The sequence below is a fragment of the Anser brachyrhynchus genome, assembly GCF_964034855.1.
Source record: "Anser brachyrhynchus genome assembly, chromosome: 3".
NCBI lineage: Eukaryota > Metazoa > Chordata > Aves > Anseriformes > Anatidae > Anser > Anser brachyrhynchus.
The window spans coordinates 5,397,901-5,417,917 of record NC_137696.1 but is presented as its reverse complement, the minus strand read 5'-3'; the positions used below and the strand labels follow the sequence as shown (position 1 = coordinate 5,417,917).

The 20,017-nt window shown below is 46.0% G+C and overlaps 2 protein-coding genes across 3 annotated transcripts in view; one reads left to right on the top strand and one right to left on the bottom strand.

Moving 5' to 3' along the window:
* The window catches only part of LOC308192230 (uncharacterized protein), a 62,543-nt gene that overhangs the window by 5,327 nt on the left and 37,199 nt on the right, over nt 1–20,017 (bottom strand). The window contains exon 3 of the mRNA XM_080585586.1: nt 19,777–19,851. Within this exon, the coding sequence (XP_080441712.1) occupies nt 19,777–19,851 (75 nt within the window). The remainder of the gene's footprint in view (nt 1–19,776; nt 19,852–20,017) is intronic.
* On the top strand, nt 1,559–18,858 carry LOC308192224 (D-beta-hydroxybutyrate dehydrogenase, mitochondrial-like). 2 transcript variants are annotated; one of them, XM_080585571.1, is made up of 4 exons: nt 1,561–3,555; nt 9,900–10,052; nt 12,513–12,643; nt 15,241–18,858. In XM_080585571.1, the coding sequence occupies exons 1-4, from the start codon at nt 2,994–2,996 to the stop codon at nt 15,586–15,588; spliced, it is 1,194 nt and encodes a 397-aa protein (XP_080441697.1). In that variant the 5' UTR covers nt 1,561–2,993; the 3' UTR covers nt 15,589–18,858. The 2 variants fall into 2 exon arrangements, with proteins under 2 accessions (XP_080441698.1, XP_080441697.1); XM_080585572.1 differs by lacking the exon at nt 9,900–10,052 and having other exon boundaries at nt 1,559–3,555.

Genomic DNA, 20,017 nt, shown 5'->3' with positions numbered 1-20,017 from the left:
GCTTCAGAAAATAAAAAGAATAATGACTTTGACATGACACCGGAGAGTTGAGGCTGTAAGAAAGACATCAAATATCATTACTCCTCCTCCCCACCACTGAGAGTGGGTACCACTGAGCATGACAGATGGCAAATCTTGAGACAGCTCCAACTTGCAGTTAGACTGAGAGGAGGGGGAGAGAGATGAGGAGCTGAGGCAACAGCAAGGGAATGGGTAAAATAAACAGAGGTGAGTAGGCATGAAAATAGACAAGAAGGGGATGAAGGGCAGAGAAAAGCTCATTGCCCCCTCCCTCACAGCTGGATTTCTCCTGGAGTTAGGCTGAACGGAGATCTGAACACTGTTTAAACAGCCTGAAGCAAGCTCCTCTCCCCACAGCCACTGACCCTTTGCTCAGGAACTAGGTAAAGGGCAGATCTCTCTCCCCTGGGGGTCGAGCTGGATGTCCTGGGGTGTGCTGGAGGAGCACAGTCCTTCCCAGCTTGCCTTTACCATGTTCCTCTCCAGACACTGCCTGAGAACAAACTGGCAGTCCTTTAGAAATTCCTTCCATGTTCTGAGGGAGAGGACAACATGGCAACACGCCCCTGCTCAACAAGAAACTTACAGCATCATTTTTTTGCCATCTGATTTGCTTCAGAGCAGTAACTAATAGCATTAGTAAGGTCTGAGCACTGATTTTTCCAAGAAGAACCTAATGGTAAATGCCTTCATGCATAATTTGGCCACAATTTGTGGAAGTGGCCTGATTTTCCAGGGTGTGGAAGAAGGGCAGCCACTGTGACCCTCAGCAGTGCAGCACCTTTGTAGACCTAACTGTATCTAACTGTATCTGGTCACCTGAGAAGAGATTTTGAAGCCTCAGGAAAGCCTCTTGTTGTTGTTGTTGTTTTAACTGTAGCAACTTGTTATTTCACAGTGTGAAACTTACTGGGTGACCCAGAGGACAGCTTTAAGGTTCGCAAGGGCTGTTCCTGGGAAGGCACCTGGCCATGATCTAGGCGCAGACTTGTTCAGACCCCCAGCAGTACCAACCTCCAGCAGCTTTCACTTCCTCACCTCTTTCCTTGAACTCCGGACCTTTCCTTAAACTTGCGACAGGAAAGCCACAACTGACTTGAGTTACACAGGAGGGAGAACATACTAAGACAGGCATAAAATCGTAGAGATTTTACTGAAAACGAGTTCTAAAGAAGAAAATGGGATTTTGGATACTAGACAGAACACAGAGTTATTAATTCAACCTGCATATTATCACATGCACACACACAATAACATGCATCCAGAGAAAAGCATTCCAACAAACCGAGAAGCTGCAACGAGTCTGTACTGGAGACCTAAGTGGCCTCCTTGACTGGACTGGGTAGTCAAGAAGTTTCTAACCGGGCAGGATAATATTTTACAGTTCTCATCCACAACTTTCAGGCTAAATTATTCTGTTGCTCTGACAACATACTGCTCCTGTTCTCAGATGAGAGCATGCCACATTTGTGCACCGCATTTTTAATATCTTTTGAAATTTATTTGGAGTAGAGACAGCATAAGATTGAGAGGTTAGGAGGGTCACCTTTTGTGCTTTAGGAGAGTGCTTTAGGCACTGCCTGTGATCCTCGGGTTATTAACAGGACAAGAAAGCTGAGAGAACAGAGGCTGGCGGAGGCAGAAGAGAGCTGGGCAGGAGGCACGGAGGAGGCGAAGCTGGAGTTCCTCCCCATCTTCTTACGCGGGAAGGAACCAGGCAGGGAAGCTGGAGGGAGGACTGATGGTTATCAACTCTCACAATTTGAGGGTTGCCTAATATTTTTAAAATGTAAAGAGAATGCTTTTTGACTCGGGGTTGCGGAACATCGAGAGATCTTTTGAAGGCTAAAAAAGGGCAGCATCTCCCAGTGTGATGGAGCATGAGCAACTAAGTGCTGCAGAGGACAGGTAGCAAGACAGCTTTTGGGGTTTAACTATTCCATTCCCTGCTTCGTCTCCCAGCTGCAAAGCATAACCTCCTTTTCCAAGCCACTTCAGGTGTTAAGTGCCATTAGGCCATGCCTACTGAGGACCTGAACAGTGCAAAGAGATGGCACAAAACAGCTTACAGCCCAAGTAAATATTGGCAGATCTGCAGGGAAATACAATAAATAGACGTGAATGCCTTGGCCCATGGAAAAGAGACTTAAACAATAATTACTCAGTTTCTCTTTAGAAAAGAGAAACTCCTTAGTTTCGCCTTCATTCGAAACATGCTGTATCAGCACAAAGGGATCCCAACACAAACATAAATGTGGCTGCCTCCAGGGACAAGTGCCGTTTTTGGACACTCATGCCCAGCAAGGCTCTGCCAACTCTGGAACACCCCTGCCATGGCCGGAGACAGGCGATACCTGTTTGACGGACAAACTCCTAAATGTGAACAAGGCTGGCTGTGGAGCTACAGGGATGCAAATTAGGCAAATGCCTAGGAACATCCCTGCGTGTATTAAGTCCAGCTGCTTCCTCTGATGCTGTCTATATGTCGATGAATGACTCTTTGTATTTTTTACAGGCCCGCTTTAACTCACAGTCGGTGATAAAGTCACCTGGTTCTTTCAAGCACTTCATTTTACTCAGAGGAGGCAGATATGACATACCTTCCCTTCCAATAGCTGCTTGGAGAGTTTCTCAGATGAAAGAAAGGGCAGAGAACACACTGCCTAACCGAACGTCTCCTGTAGTCTTGGCACTCGGGGATCTTTGCTCAGCAAAGTAGGACTGTTAGAAACAGATACGGAGTCCCCACCGAGCAGTGCCTATAGGCACCCCTTGACACAGCACAGCAGACACAGACCTGCACCACAGCAAACCCCATTCACTTAACAGGTCAACTAGAGCATAACAACGATGCTGGATTACAAATCCCGATCCCATGGATCCTGAAACACTTGTGATGTTTTCATTTCATGCCCTAGGGCCAAAATCTCTCGCAGTGTCTACAAACACTTGGAGGACACCTTGAACTGCCCATGGGAGCTCCGGCGCAACTCCAGCTCCCTTCTGACCCTACCGATGCGGCCAGGAGCTACCTGGAGCCGAGCAGCGCCGGGCAGGTGAAGCCACCATCCCTGGGCAGCGGGCGGGCAGCTCGGCGGGGGAACCCCCCGGAGACCCCGCCTGGACCGAGGGCGGTGCTTGAAGGGGGGGGCACCCCCTGCCGGCCGCCTCCTGGGACCCACACGGTACGGTGGGGCAGCATGTGGGTCACAGCCCTCCTCCTCCTCCTCGCCCTGCTGCTGCTGGTGCTGCTGCTGGGACGACGAGGGGCGTCGCGGCTGGAGCCTGCCGGCCGGGCCGTGCTCATCACCGGCTGCGACAGCGGCTTCGGACACCTGCTGGCGCTGCGCCTGCACCGCCTCGGCTTCACCGTGTTCGCCGGCTGCCTCTGCCCGGGCGGCGCCGGGGCGCGGCGGCTGCAGCGGGAGGCGGCCGCCGGGGCCGGGCGGCTGCGGGTGCTGCGGCTGGATGTGACCTGCGGCCGCGACGTGCAGGCGGCCAAGGAGCTGGTGCTGAGCCACCTGCCCGAGCGAGGTGAGCGGCGGGAGCCCCCGGACCCGAGCCGGGGCAGCGGGAGGCTGGCAGAGGGGAGCGGGGTGCTGGGGCAGTGCGCGCCCCGGGGCTGCGTGCGGTGCGATGGGGAAGGGCGCGGCTTCGGTGAGCCGGGGGGGCGCGTCCTGGGTTTGGCAGCGGGGGAAATGCCAGGGGCAGGGATCCCCCTGGGTCCCCCTGGGTTGCTGGCAGGGGGAAACGCCAGGGAACGCGGCAAAGAACCTGAAGTGTGCCTGCACGGGAGGCGGTGGGGGTGGTGGCACCTTCCTAGGCATGGTTTGTGAGAGAGTGAATGAGGACATGCAGAGGGCAGCTGCTGCACCCCTTGCCTCTCGGTACAACTTGAGGTTTGTTAAGCTGCTCCAGGGAACGCTTACTTGGAAGGAAAGCTGGCAATTTTGCACCCTGTGAGGAGCATACACCAAGAACGGACAGATTTCAGCTTGCACAGTAAGTGTAGGCAACCTAAATCCTAAATGAGAACATGCGACGCGGTACGCACAAAAGGGCCATGTTTACATCAGGGCAAACGTCACCCGCTGTAACACCGAGGGACGCACGTGGGTCAGGCACACTTACTGAGATCACACGATTCCCTCAATTACAGACGAGCAGTCCCTGCTCACACAGGGAATACAAGTGGAGAATAAAGCATGCAGAGTGAGGATGACACACAAGGCCACTCCCTGCCTGGTTCATTAGCACCTTGGGAATGGGTTGAAATGAGAGGTGATGTAAGAAGAAACCTCCACGCTGCTCATTAAGGATGTGTATTTATGGTTGATCTTGACCTTATCTGATTAAGAGGCAGAGCCTTCCTCAGGGGCCCTCCAAGCTGTAGGGCCAATGCAGATGACTTACAAAAGCCCTTAGAGCCAGAGGGGGCGCAGGGTCTGCATCACCTCAAACTCTGGGTTACAGATAATTTATCCTGTGGCTCTGGTGCCTTATGCAATGGCCATGCTCATGCTAGCATGTAGACTATTGAGTCAAAGTTCAGGACACCCTGCTGGCTGCCCTTGCTGCTTCTAGGCATGTGGACATGCCTTCAGAGCAAGGCAAATCTCACCAGAGACATCAGGGCTTGGTGGAGGGGCCGGGGAGGACGTGAGCTGTGCAGCAGTGTGGATGCTGTGCACGCACTCTGTGCACAGAGAGGGGCTTTCGGCCCAGCCCATATACCCTCAGCGCAGCGCTCGGCACACGCAGACAGAGCACGGTCCCTAGGAAACCTTGTCCTGTTGGTGGTCAGCTTTTCTGCTGCAACATCGCGAGGGTATGCTGCAAAGGCAGAAAGGAGATCATAGTTTCATAGATCCCGATAGAACATATGCCATTTGGGAAAACTCCCAATTATCAAGTAGTCTTCTTCCTAGGTTTATTAAATAAGAAGGTGCAAAGGAGTTATTTTAATACCTGATATTAATGGAGTGAATGCCACAAGTTGTCTTCACAATTTATAAAGTACATGGGCATAAATATTTTTATCTCAAACGTAATGAAACTGTAAGGATACTCTACAGTCTTTATGCAAAAAAATCAGTAGGGATGTTCCTTCTTGGCATCTCTGAAAATAGATGTGTTTTCTTTGGTATTTTAACTTTATGAGAACAGTTTCAATTTAATGATTCATCTAAAGGTTAACTCTCAAATGAGCCATTTGATTTGATAAAGACAGTAATTGTAATTTATTTACATTTGGGTCAAAGATTCTTTTATTTTTTTTTTATTTTTTCCCCCCACTGGAAAGAGAATTCTGAACCACTGATAATTGCATTTATGTTTTGAAAGTACCTAGAAGGTGAGAAAAGTATGCGGCTGTAAAGAGCAGTTTATCTGCTACCCAAAGGTTCCCAAAGGGTGGCCAGCAGAGCATGGGCCGTGCGGTCCCTCTGGTTAAGGAACTCCCTGCAGCGAAACCTTCGGGCATTTTCCCTAGTGGATCATAGAGCAGACAGGGCCTACAGCATGAGACCAACCACGCCGAAAATCAGGCACCTGTCAGACACTTGTAAAAGGGAGAAAAAGAGCAGGTGATGAGTCCAGTAGACTGTTTTAAGAAGGCATTTGTCAGCTACAAATCTGCTCTTCGTTTTTGTGCAAACCACTCAAACCGAAGCAGAAATTCAGTGGGTTGTGTCAAAGGCAAATCAGCATGATTTACTCCAATAGTAAATCAGGGGTTAGCTTACTTAAAAAGCTATGGAAGCATCTACTATTACAAAAGTTACTGGACGGGGTCTGTATGTCTGGGCCAGCCTCTAAGTCCTGCTGACCAGCTCCGGCTCTGCCACTCCAACCCCTCCCTCAGCTCAGGATAATTCTGCTCAGCGGCTCCCTGCAGAAACTGAGAAAGAGTCCTCGGTCACCAGAGCCACTAGGATCTCTTCAGGGGCTGTTCCCTCTCTTCTCTTTATGCCGTTTGTACTCCGATCAGTTTCACTCAAGTACCAAAGATGTTAAATACGTCACATCATGGTGGAATCTAACTTCGGATCACTAAACCACTCCCGTGTCATTCCAAAAGTGGTCAAAAAGGAACAATGTCAGCCACCTGCGGGCTTAATGCAATCCATTTCAGCCTGATATTTTTGAAGATGTACCGAAACAGTGAGAAAGCAGTTAAATGATTTGATGGCATTTTGGCATGGCCCCAGTTTAGATAAGAAACTCCAAAGAGCAGTGAAATCAAGAACAGACTTTCAAGTTTAGAAAATGTGGCTGACTTCAGATATTACCTGTGTGCAGGCACCTGCACAGAAATGTGAACATGCACAGAAATGTGTCTTGCAAGCACACAGCTTGATTGACTTGAACAGGAAGAAAACTTGGAAGAGTTTCTGGAAAAACATCAGGCACCTCTTGGGCCTAGACACGGACTTTGGATTTGTGCTTTTTGGCCAACGTGCACTGACATGGAAATTATCTGGGAGGTTATGCAAGAGCTAGGGTTCTCCTGAAAGCCTCACTAATCTTAAGTTAGGTTTCCTAAAGTGATTCTTTAGATCCCCTGCTCTCTGTCTTAATCTTTGTCCTCAGAATCCATTTTCCCAACACAGAGATCAGCGAAAATCTCTTTGACATCCAGTTCTGCTTTCCAGTTTATTTATTCCCTGCCTGCTGTAGTCTGACACCCCTCTTCCTAACCCCTGCTTGGACTGAGTTCTGTTTTGGCAGTCTGAGCAAATTTTGCCTTCCAGATCAAACACCAGCTGCTTTTTCCTACCGTGTCTGTGCACGGGCACTCTGAGAAAATGCGATGTCTCTTTCCTTCGGCTGTTCAGTCTCACTTGTGCCGTGTCCTTCTAGGAGGCAGTGAATTGACTGGCTCTGGGTATGAAAGACTCGATCAAGCTCTACCAAGGAGATCTGGATGTCAGGACATCCAGAGCAGAAGGCTTTCACTAGATGCACAGATCTTCAGATCTTCCTTGAGCTTTCTTATGGCCATTACACTTGTATATTGCAGACTGCCTCTGGATTTCTCCCAGGGATCCTGTTGTTAACATGAACACAGGAAATCCTCCTGCATCTGACCAGACCCTAGGCTGGAAATCATGCCTGAAAACTGCCACCTGGGACCCCTTCCCCCTTGCGGAAGGATGTCAGGATTCAGCATGTCAGGATTCAGCAAAGCCTTACGTGCGTGTGATATGTGGTACTTGGGAATCTCCGTACAGAATCAGGCACCCAGGGAACAGGGAGCCTGTTCCACCCAGAGGAGGCCACCGCTGGGGACACTGCAGGCTTTTTGGTAATTTCTCTCTAAGGACTGTATTTCTCAGGTTCCCCAAGCTGCACTTGTCTAAGCAAATACACAAAGTATTTTGCAGGCAGGTTTATAGCATTATTTTTCACCTGAAGTGTTTCAAGAAAGGAAGACCAAAGCTGATTCAAGTAACCTTACTACACAGCTGGACAGGTTGTTTTTCATGTGATAGTAAATTTTCTGAAAAAAAAACAGTATGTGGCAATAATGAACTGCTCATTATTTGGGTAGAATTTGGCAAATTGATTCATACACAGTAGTGTCAGAAAAATTTGTAGAAAACTTCAGAAAATTTTCCATTTGGAGATGCTAAAACATTCTGCTGAGGAACAGTATGTTTCACTTGAGGCCAAATAAAATGCTTTGAGCTGACCCCAAGCAAAGGCTCTTTTTATGTTTCACTTAATCTTTTCCTCAAAAGAGTCTGTTTCAGTTTAACTCAAGCCACTTTTTCTTCTCTTGACTTTTGATCCGGCCACTGCAAAGAAAGAGGGAGCCTTTTTTCTGTGAATCCTGCCTGTTTGTACACACGGGCTAGCCTCCCCACTAACAGCCTTCAGTTCTTGAAGTGCTCGAGAGAAAGCTGGCAAGTGGCTGAAGAGAAAACTTTTGCCTTGCAAACCAAATTCTGCATTTCATAGTTCAGAGAAACAGGAAGAAAATCAATCTCTTCAAGTCCAATGGCCATATTTCTGAAGTCCTAATGAATCCTGGGGTACACGGAGCAAGTGTTCTCGCTGCGCTGTGCAGGATGCAGTAGCAAAAGCAAGATGACTTTTTTAATTAGAAAAGGTAAAGCTCAGAAGATCAAGGAACAGCTCTGGCCATGCTGTTAGGCCTTAGATTGCGTTGTGTTAGAGTTAGCTTATTTAAAAATAAACCTGAGTACGGATACCTGCAGCCTTAAGTGGAAACAGATGGGGTATGCATCTACTCAGTCCATCTGCAGATCAGATCGCAAGCGACTACAACTATTGATAATTGGCTCTTCCAGAGGATGCTAATCCATTGATCTTGAAGCATTTTACAAGGGGATCAGTTCCAGGGTGCTGGTTCCATTTTAAGATGGGGAAATAAAGCCAAGGAATGATGGGAAGGCCTGGAACAACAGGGCAACGGCATGGGAAAGAAGGGTCTCTTGTAGTATATATGTGTTAGGAGATCTTACAGAGCTCTGTTTTACAAACTAATTCTAGAAAATTGTCCATTTCAGCTTTAACTATTGCTATGAATGAGTTCCTGTATTAGCATTTCTTGGCAGGGCTCTGGAAGGACCAAGATACAGTGAATCCATCACAGGAGCTTTGTCAGACAAGCTCAGAAAGAAAAGAGGTCAGCCCAAGGGTTCTGCAGCACCTTCTCCAGGGTGACCAAAGGCCTCCTGCAAGCATCTTTGCCCCCATGGGTACAGGAGACATCACACACAGACTCTCCGGCCAGAGGAAGGAAGAGGGGCGCAGTTACCCACTGCCTCACCAGAAACCTAGACCTGGAGGTCCTGTGGAAAGCATCAGAAAACAGTCATTTGCCTCAAACAGACATGCACAACACCTCTTAAAATAGTAAACTTATCTATTTCTCAGGCAACTCCATGTACTTCTTAATTACCCCTCTGCTCACCTAGAAATACCCTTAGTCAGGATTTGAGAACAGAAACAGCAGTGTTTCCAGAAGCACCGTGTCACTGCTTCACCACACGCCTGCAGCTATGTGCTCTGTGGGCCAGAAAAGTCAGCATGGCTTCATCAGCGTTTAGGCAGCATGTCAGCTCCAAACTGCCAGCACCACCACTCTCCGACAAAAAGCACGTCCAACAGCCGGGGTTCTGCGCAGTGCTCACATGAAACAGTCTATGGCTTTGGGCTAAAGGGCTCGGTGCAGAGTTGGGTCAGAACAAGCTCCGCTGCCTGTAAAGATCTGCTGGAAAATGCTGAAATCTTACTGTGTTTCAGGGGCTGGGCTCCTCGTGCCAAGCCCTGTTGTTACCTGGGGAATAGAGCTAGCCAAGGCACAAAATCCAGAAAATGCTAGGGCTGCCGACCTTGCTTGGTTACATCACCCAGTGCTGTGCCCACGTACCCGACTGTGGCTGATTTCAGAAGGAATTGATGCTCAGCCTCCTGGAAAAGGAGCCAAGATGTAGGCTCCTAAATTAGTCAGGCACTTTGAAAATATTACCCCTTAGCCTTTAGACTGCTTAATGTAATTTTCACAAAGCTGCTCGTAGCACACAGTGGGATTCAAGTAATTAAAATAGCATGATACACCACATTGGCAGTAATAAGTAGTCTCCCAGATCATGTTATTCATAAATAACTTAAGAAGACTATAAAGTGAGTGATTATTAAATAGCACTGAGACTTATATTGTCCAGCTAATGGCCACAATTACATTCCTTCATTAAACAAAACATGCCTGTGCTTATCAGTAGAAAAGACAAAAAGATAATGCAACTGAAAAATTGCTTTCAAGGCTTCAGATCACTCATGTTGGTTGGTCACCTAAAGGTGGTTGTTTTTCTGTAAAAGATGCTTGCTAAGACATTTCTCTTCTTCAGGTTTTTGGGGGCTTGTGAACAATGCAGGAATATCAACATTTGGTGAGACAGGATGGCTGTCTATGGAAAAATATGAAAAATTTACAGATGTGAATCTTCTTGGGAGCATCAGGACAACCCTGGCATTTCTTCCCCTTCTGAGGAAATACAAGGGTAATGCTAATCCACTGTTATTTAGAGTTGTAGAATAATTAGCTTACTATAATCAGGGTAATGTAGCACCTATAAAAGAAGCCTTAATTGTCTCTCATTGAACTGAAATGACAGCTTCCTTCTGTGTGGCCTGAAAGAGCAACTTGATCCTGAAAAGAGGGTAAAGTCATAAGGAGAAAAGAACCCTTACAGATTCTGGCTTTGCGATACATAAAACCCCCACTATTTACAAACAAGGAATTGTCTCAGTATTTGACTCAAAACAGAGAGAAAAAAAAATGCTTACAGCAGGATATGAAGCTCAGGCAAGGCTTTGTAAGCACTGCCAATTAGGAAAAAAATAATACAATAATCTCCTGTTTAACTTTTTTATTTAGGCTTCACTGTTTTAGTGTGTGGCGATCAGGAGAGGAAGGATGATCCTCCAGAGGTAAACTAGAGCCATCCCGCTGGCAGTTCCAGGCCTAGCAAGATCCTATGGCCTAGGGCAGGAAACTCCCAAGTATGTGAAACAGTGCCATACAGAGATGCATGGGTAGCAAATGGGATAAATGTGTTTGCATGAACCTCCGTACGCATGTGCTTTGCCCTTTCTTCTGATCAGAAATGGTTCAAATAGCTCTCTACAGCATTGCAGCATGTCTCAGTTGCTTTGCAGTTTGTTCCTTACTTGTCCCCACCTCTATTTGGGAAACAAAGATACCCTTTTCCTTTCTCCCCCTTTTGCTTAGCTTGCCTGTTTAAGTTGTAAGCTCTTTAAGGCAAGGATTTGTTCCACTGTGCGTGCACGGCATCAAGCCCGGTAGGGGCTAGCTCTCGTCTGGAATCCCCAGAGGTCACTGTTACACACAACGTTGGTAAGATGAAAGGATCCTCGTTTTCATTACTTTGCTTCTTCCTGCTTGGTTGCCTTTGGCTGATATTTTGATGCAAGAAAAAAAGAAGCCTTTAAATACTGCAAGCTGGACGTGTTTTTGTAAAAGAATGTACCCAGTGGGAAACAGCAGACATATTATGTGCTTATTACATGAGAAGACATCGCTTTCTTTCTGTGATGTCTTACTAAATGCTAAAACTCTGTGATGCCCTAAAACTCTGTGATAACTCCCAGCATTCTCCTGGGAAAGCCAGGTTTCAGTTACCTTAGGCAAAGAGAGAAGTTAAATGATGTGTCCCGCCTCCTGGGTACATGCCCCACATTGCTTAGCGAGTGGAAAAAGGAGGCAGTGGTCATCCTACTGTCTCTTATCCAGCGGCCGTGTCCCTGTGGAAGGGGCTGGCTGCCATTTCAGGATGGGCGACTGTTCCAAGTAAAGCTTCAAGGTTATTGGTACTTGTACAGGGGGTATTTCCCTCCAGCCTAGAACCATGCATCTAACTCAGAGAGGAGCACCATTCCCCCATAGCTTTCCCAGATGGTGAGGCCAGCTGATGCAGCATCTCGATCAACAAGCTGGTCATCCCTCTCCCACTGTCGCATATAAGACTTAGCCCAGATGCTGTGTAGGAAGGCAGGGAACCTAACTCAGAATGACAGAGTTCACTGCATTCCCACGATACCCTTCTGATAGCCCCACACCATTTGGTCAGGTCTGGAACCCAGATGTCTTCTGCATCTGTGGCAGCAGTAGGAATGCTACTGTGTTTTCTCAATTGTTAGCTATGAAGACGCTCTCTCTCACCTCTAGTATTTGTATGTATTATATATAAGTATATACACCACATTCACACATCTCTTACTCTATGCTATGACTATCTGATGGAAGTTGACAAGTAAACAATGGAAACAGACCATAGCCCAATGCCTCAAATGAGAAATCTCTGCTGCTTAACGCATGCAGGCGCTTGGCAAGAAATACAAAGGGAAGTCACAGCATGGCAGGGTAAGGCTGCACACACTTTGTCAAGTCACCTTTCTCTGGTGAAGCTCATCACTGCACAATCTGATTTGGACTTTATATGCCCAGCTGTAAGCCAGGACTCAGAGCAGAGACATCATTAGCACAGAAAAGATGGTATTCGCAGTCATGTAGCCACCAAAAGGAAAATCATCTGCTGCTCTCCTCTGCCTAGTTCTTCACCTATTACTAGTCTTTTATTACTATTTTTCAGTCTAAAGATTTTAAAGGAATGCTTCGCTTCCATCTCTTTCATCTTCTGTCATCTGAGTCAATTGGCTCAGAAGGAATAAGCAGCACATTGAGAATGTGTTATGCTTTGTCTAGTCCAGCATCTGTCACTAGATGGAAGGAAGTTTTTTTGCATGAATTTCTCTGCTTTACAGAGCTGAGTGAACTGTTTTGCTGGGACTGCACATTTACACAGCCCAGCTTTGGCATCTTGCACAGTAAAATAGCAACATGCTAAATACCACATTGCTAGCAGTTCGGAAGACTTCAGTAAATCAATTCTGTTTGAAAGACTGAGAGTGAAAAGTTATTTTCACTGTGTTCTTTCCAGGACGTATTGTCTTCATGTCCAGCATTATTGCCTATTTTGCTTTGGGAAATGGCATTTATTCTATGACCAAGGCTGCTATTGAAAAATTTTGTGATGCCTTAAGACTGGAAATGAAGAAGTTTGGTGTTCAGGTAAGTGATGCAATAAGCAGCTGTTCCGTGAAACCTCCTGCTATTTCAAACATTGTTTTTTGTATGAGAAAGGGACGAATTTCACTCCTGAATCTTCCTCCAGAGCTGAAATGCATTATTTTGTGGGAAGGAAGCAAGTAGCTTCTAAAAATACCGAACAATGGAGGGGGGTTGGAAATTTAGGCTGAGGGAAGACCACCTCTGTGACAACATTGTGACTTCCACCCTTTCTCCATATCCTCTATAGTGGAGAAACTTTCTGAGACAGGCCTGCCTGAGCAGTGCCACGCTCTGCGAAGAGCCTGTAATAATATGAAGCAACTGAAACTTTCTCCAGGGTAGCTGCAGGAGCAAAGAGCCCAGGTGTGAGCACTGTGCAGCAAGAAGGAAGGCTTGTCACCTACCTTAGGGTTTTTTTTCTCTCTCCCTCTTCTCACATCAGTGCTTAAAAGCTCATTTTTTTTCTGGGAACAGCTACACTGCAAGAGGCAGTATTCATGCAGAGCAATTTTTTATTTTCTTAACCTAAGAGGCTGTAAGAGTGCTCTTAGTGCTCTACCTAAGAAACACTGATAGTCAAACCTGAAGCTTAGATCACTAAGTAGCTTTACTGGGCTTTTTCCTTGGAGTCACTCCACAGCTGAAACACTTCTGAAACACTGAAAGCCCTCCCTGGAAGATTTACATTGGTGTACTCTCTACATGCACAGAGCATGTAGAGTGCTGTTTGTAAGCTTTGTGTTGGAAGAAATTGCTGCTATGCCTCTATAAAGTGCCCCTCTTGGATAAATATAAAATGATATAAAATGCAAGTGATTTCACACATCCTAATACCACACAGCATGATGAGGATTTGAATCGATTAGCTGAGGATAATCTCAAATGGATGGAAGAGCTTAGTTTAACAGGTTAATTACTGTGGTCATTTTAGGATTTTTACTGTTCCCACCCCCAGAATAACCCCAGCACACAATATGGTAGCTCAGACTGACAAACATTTCCAGAATATCTATGAAAATTATTTTTCTGTTTCTCACAGTGTGCAGGACACTGGCTGGCCTTTGCTGCGGGACCTACCCTGCAGAGAGCCTGCAGAACACACGCTTCCTCTTCACTTTGCTCCCTTCCCTGGCCCTGCTGCTCCCATCTTCCTGCCAGGAGATGGTGGCCCAGGGGTGGCAAGGGACAGATGGAGCCATGGCTCTGTCCCACTGAACTCTGGCCAGGCAAGCTGGCTGCATACAGGAAACAAAGTGTGTTTTCCACTAGCAAAACCCTAAGGAAAATCAGGGAAAAAAAAAAAAAAAAAAGCATAGGATCTCCTAGCCAGCTCCAAAAACTATTCAAAGCCTTTCTTTAAAATGAATGTGGGAAGTTTTCTATTGGGATTAGCTTGGCTAATACAGAACACTGCTGAAAAGAGCACCCAAAGTGAGGGCTCTGCAAGATGCCCCGTGGCAAACCTGCCTGAGGCACTCTCGGGCATTCCCAGCTGTGTGTGCTGTCTCTCAGGGGGCTACCTGCACCCCATCCTGCTGTTTGCATGTGGCTCTGGCGCTGGCACGCAGGGTGCTGGTGGCCAGGCAGGATGAGAGCCCGGCACGTACCGGTGATGGTGCCCCAGCCTCTGGTAGATGGGCTGGAAGGCAGACTGGGGGCATCAAGGTTTGAAATTAATGCAGATTTCCAAAGAATGTCTGTCAGATCCCCAAGTCTCTTACATGGCTCAGCACCGTTCTTCCTCCCATTTTGTTATAGTCTCTAGGAATCAGGTCAGTTAAATGCCACGGAGATTATTTGTTTTCTTTGCACATCCACAAGCAGTTTTAACAAGCCAGCAGCTAGCTGAGGTATTCCAGGAAAAGCGTGCACACTGTGAGTGCCAAGCCTGCTCTGAAATTCCCTGGAAGTCAGCAGAACAGCAGAATAATACATGCAAAGGAAACAGGCTGAGCAGCAAAGGCTTTGTACACTTTGAATTTAAGTCTACATGCAAAGAAATCTGTGGAAATTTGCTAATGACTTCACTGGAGCAGGACCTTTGGCCCTCTTTGTACTTGTTGTACTAACCATACCTATTTCCTTTTAATTACACCCACTTGGGGAAAACGGCACTTCTTTCCCCAGAAATTGTTAAGTTTCTTTAACATCCCCTTTTGTTCAAAATTGGGGCAAAAATTTGCCAATTGCAAGATTTGCCACCGAGTGAAAAACCCAAAGTATTCCACCTTGGAGACATCAAAGTCATACTGAAATGCTTTGCCTCAGTATTGTCACAACATTTACACTGCTAAGCGTGCCATACAAATCAACGATGCACTCGGGCATTCTGTGAAGGTATGCCGAGTAGTCAAAACAAGAACATTAATACCAGAGTGAAATGAGGAAACCAGAATAAAGCACCTCTGCAACTGTAAATGCTTCACGGGAATATATTTGATTTCAGTGAAGTTTTCAAGGTTAAAATTTCCACAAAGCAGCATTTTCTGGAAGAAATCTGTTTGCAGAAAGCTTTTGATCTGTTTTATTGTTTATGTTATTTAATTGAATTCAGAATGACTGATTGCATTTTGATAAGTTTTACATTTTGCTTGTAGGTCTCTATTATTCAGCCAGGAAACTATGCACGCTCTACCAAAATCCAGCCACCAGTCAGTGCCGAAGAGATTTGGAATGAACTCAGCGAAGAGGAAAAGGCAGTTTACAACAAGGAGTACGTTCAAGAGCGGGCAAACTTTTTCAACAACATCCTCAGCGAAGGAAGCCCTAATGGCAATGAAGTTGTAGATGCTATGGTTGATGCTTTAATGTCTCCTGCACCCAAGGCACGTTACATGGTAGCAAGGCTAAAGGAAAAAGCACTGGTGATTGTATGTGCTTTATTTCCAACTGCTGTGATGGATTTTTTTCTGTCTTATGCACTGAGTAAAGTCAAGCTTACATAGCCAGCATTGGTATCATTTAGTGACTCGGGCTAGGCAACTTTTTAAACTGCGAAAGCCATGGCTCCATGTAATGCCCCCAGAAATCATGTTATGACACCGACTAACTGACGCAAACTTTGGAGGGTCTCCCTGCTCAGAACTGTCACTTGTTCATACAGAAGAACATGTAGGACCTCAAGTAAAATTCACACAGTTGTCTAGTAACTGTATTTCTCTTGTAGAGAAAGAACAGGGCCACTTACGGTACTTTAGGTATTGCCTAGAAAATTTAATGCAGCTTTTCCTACTACAATACCAAATTACTGCGTTAGAGACATGACAGAGGCAAAATGGAGCATATCCTACAGGGCAACTGCATACCTGAAATCAGTATGGCAGAGATGAAAGCATCTTATATGTAGGAGCCTAAATAGTAATTTATTAGAGGTGATGGGAAGAGGCTAATGGAAAAATGAGGAATGAGCAACAGACCTTGAAACACTTTGAATGTAGCTGTGACTTTAGAAAGTTAGGAAGTGTTAAATGAGTAATCAAGTTGTATTCTTAGCAATGAAACAGTAGCTTGGCTAACTGCAGTTCAGTGCTTATTCACGTGTTAGGGATAAATCTGTAACAAAGCCAATATGTGATGGACTTTGAAAAATAAGTAGCACATTCTATTTACAACTGAATATTCAATCCTAAATAAACTCTATTTATCTAATGTCTGGATAAATCAACATACTAACCTAAAGTGTAGTCACAGGGCTAAACACCAGGGTGACAAGAACCAGAATGCAGCAGTAACCTGTAGCTTAAGAAGAACATACTAAGCCCAGAGTTCTGTTTTTGCTACTACTATAGGGGTTAAGGTCTGATGGAAAAACTATCTATCCATATGAACAGGAAAACTTTCGCGACATACGACAGTAATTGAGCACGCTGGCTTCATTAGCAGTCTCCTTCTACCTGCTGTGGAAAAGATTTCTGGTTTACACATAAATAGTTTTAAATTTGACTTGTTTGTGGCATGGCACAAAATCCAGGAACTAGAGGAGCAAAGATCCCAGAATAACTGGGATCAACTATGGTGACAGTGGTAGATACAGGGCAGCAGCATGAAGCATTAGCCTCCCTTGTGCCAGGTCTCCCGTATCAAAACAAAGGCTCTGGTATAGTAGGTTGGGGGGCTGAACCAGAAATCACATGCTACACCTGGGATGTCTTTCCTAATGGATGCAATCAACTACTGAGAAAAGTTTTTCTCTCTCTCGTGGTGGGCAATTTGGCTGTCTGAACCAGGAGCACAGGGACAATGAGCAAACAGACTGACTATTCCAGGTCTTCTCCAGACAGCACTTGGTGGTGGAACAGCCACCTTGTTGGACCTTTTCTAGGCTGTGGAACATTTTATTTCTCTTCCCAAGTGCTGGACCCATCCCTGCAGCTGGCATTAGTAAAAGGACAAGCCAGGGCTCCCACCCGTTCCACTGCCTGTCAACAGCAAGATTATCAGATGATTATCTTTCGCTCTCCTCATTTAACCACAACTGAGCAAGGCCAAGCAAGGGAACAGGAATGAGGCTTATTCCAACTGAACCAACTGATTTCTTGTATAGGAATTCCCCCTGCTTGACCTCAGGGATTTCAGCAGCCTTACATTGCTTGGGACCAGGGGGTTTCATGCTCTTAGACATTCTTTGTGCAGATTACCCTTCCTTACAGTAAGCAGCACTGAACTCAACAAGCAGCTCTGAAAACCAGATGTTTCTCCAGGAAACACGCAACAAACCCGTCTCTGCCTCAGAGATGCTGCTGCTTTCCAGCACGTGTTCTCCCCTCTATTTGTATTTCTAAAAGCTGCAGCAATACCTCAGCGCTGCTGAGAGCCTGCACCTTCAGGAGAGCAGCCTCCCAGATACGGATGACTTGAAGTATTTCCAACTGAAAATTCCTCCTTTATTGGCTGTGTATGTGGTGAAGCATGTGCTCAATATTTCATTAGCCTCGTGTAACATCAGATGAGCAACACTCCAGAACATTTATTCCTTGGTCTTGAAAACTAAGAACATGCAGTGCGTAGTGCCTCACGCAGGGTACAGTGACAGGCTGGATGAGAACAGATGGGACAAATGAAGGCAGTTTATATTTTCATTGCTGCCTAACCTGCCAGTGTGAAAGCTAACTGAAAAACAGCCACAAAAAGATTATCTTTCATCTTCCCCCTCAGCTTTTTAATATTATGATTTGAAGATAAAGAACTAATCAAGAGAGAGTCAGAGCTTCACTTATTAACAGGCCTGATGCACTCCCACTGAAAGTCATCTGGAGTCCTCCCACTGCATTACATGGGCTCCAAGGCATAGCATTAGACAAGTGAACCTAAAAAAACAGAGGGAATGATTTCAGAGTCCCTGGGCTTAATAGGAGAGAGACCCTCACAAGCAACGTTGATGAAAGAGGTGCAGAATTCCTCTTTTGCAGGTCTCATAGAGCACAGAATTCACAGGGTTGGTAAAGGAAGCTTTTAGTGAACAAATATTGCTAATAATGCCAAGTTTGTGACAAACTCTGAGGACCTCCAGAGCTGTCTATTCTTCACCCAAACTCCTGCCCATCTATTTGTCACTGGAAAGCTCACCTGGCTCTAGGATCCCAGCCCTCCTCCTGGTCCATGCAGGACCTGGGAAGCACTTGCTGGGAAGTGGGAAACTGCTGGACTGCCCCACCATCCCCTTTATTACTTTGCCACACCAACAGGTGAGGAATGCCTCCCGCTTACCCAGTCACCCTGAGATCACCTTTACCTCAAGTCAAGTTAAAGTACAGGCACATACAAGAAGCCTGCATTTACAACATCCAAAATAAGCAAGTTACAGTGTTTTAGGAAGAACGTAGGTGATAACCACCTCCAGAAGTTCACTGTTCCTTGCAGAACGAGGCTTTTCCTCCTATCTTGAGGGGCGCGGTTTCAGAAGGGCCCTGGTGACAACTCCCCAGAGCAGGCTGCAGGCTGCCCCGGTAGGTAGCAGATCTGTCACTGTCGCTGCATCCACATGCATCTGCACCAGTCACACAGGCATCCTCTAGGCAGTAGTGGCTGCACTGCACCCCGCTGCAGCACAATGAGCTGTGCAGGGAGTTTTACTGACACCTAGCAGCACTAACACCCTGATTTACTGCCCTGGTTGGATTTTATGCTCCTCCAGTGTAACTGGCAGCTGGCTGTAACAGTCCAGACGACCTTCAGAACTAGCCAAATTTTCAAGCTTGTGTCATTCTTTCACGCTGGTAAATCTGAGTGAGGAGATTTGGGTGTAATGCACCATGCAGCAGATATTTTGCAGTAGTATCAGAATCCAGAGAGATGAGTAACAGTAATAATTACCTGTGCTGTAAAAGGCTTAAGTATAAACCATGCAGCTCCCAAAACATCTTCCAGCTAAAGTCAGGCTACCACCTAGCCCAGCTCTGACTGATGTCAGCAGGACTCTCCAGCGCCAACCAGCACAACAGCCCTTAGAGTGCACAGACTCCCTCCAGATATCAGCTGTGGGACGTTTGTGGCACCCTTGTGCTTCCACATTGTCAAGTAAAAACCATCACAACACAAAGACAGCAAGTTGTACTGAGGATGGCAGCTATATTATTGCACTTGTTCTGCACAGGGGCTGTGTGGTGCTGTCAGTCTGGCACCTTCTGCTAGCACCAAACCAAACTTCACAGCCTTTAGCTTTCAAACACTTTGAATCAGCTGTTAAGCAGTGAAATCTTTTTATTTGTAATTAGACCACTTTGGAGCTGTAAAGTGAGCATATCATTAATGGAGGCTTTACCCATCATGATGAGGTATGTATCTTGTAGGACCAATTGAGGTTAATGTTTATCGGTGAGTAAAACAAGGGGAAAACATATAAACTTTTCAGTAATAAATATTATTCGGAACAGATGTGGTTAGGAGATAATTTACTACTGATTATCTCACTATCAGGTGCTGGCATGGTGGGTAAAACCTGTGTGCCATGAGCTCCATAGACTGCATTGTTCAGGTAACAATGAAGCCAGAAGAGCACCTCTGTGACTGTCTACACTCAGGACACAAGGTTGTGTGCTACCATGAAATAGGTTCTGTATAATTGGCACTCCTTGCAGGGAAAATAATGAAATGCTTTATATTAACATCTATCTGTATTTCTTGCTGTGACTCACCACTCAGTCTGGTGCCTTGAATCGCCCGCCCTTCTGCTCTGTTGGACGTGTATCCAGCTGCACAACACCACTTCCCTGGTGAAACATATTTCATGTCAAAAAATGACTTGACCTCAAACCTCCCAATACTAGAGGTGTTTTGCAAATAATTCAACAGCCTGTCTTGGCTAGATATGCAATTGCTGAGCCCAAGAACAGTATTAAGGGCCAATTAGCTAGTGGCACTTAGAGGCTGAAATTA

Bases quoted from the DNA above. Each gene is read 5' to 3' on its own strand.
- LOC308192224 (XM_080585571.1), top strand. From the start codon at position 2,994: ATGGGAGCTCCGGCGCAACTCCAGCTCCCTTCTGACCCTACCGATGCG. The intron at 3,556-9,899 runs GTGAGCGGCGGG...TCTCTTCTTCAG, and splicing joins GAGCCACCTGCCCGAGCGAG to GTTTTTGGGGGCTTGTGAAC. The intron at 10,053-12,512 runs GTAATGCTAATC...TGTTCTTTCCAG, and splicing joins CCTTCTGAGGAAATACAAGG to GACGTATTGTCTTCATGTCC.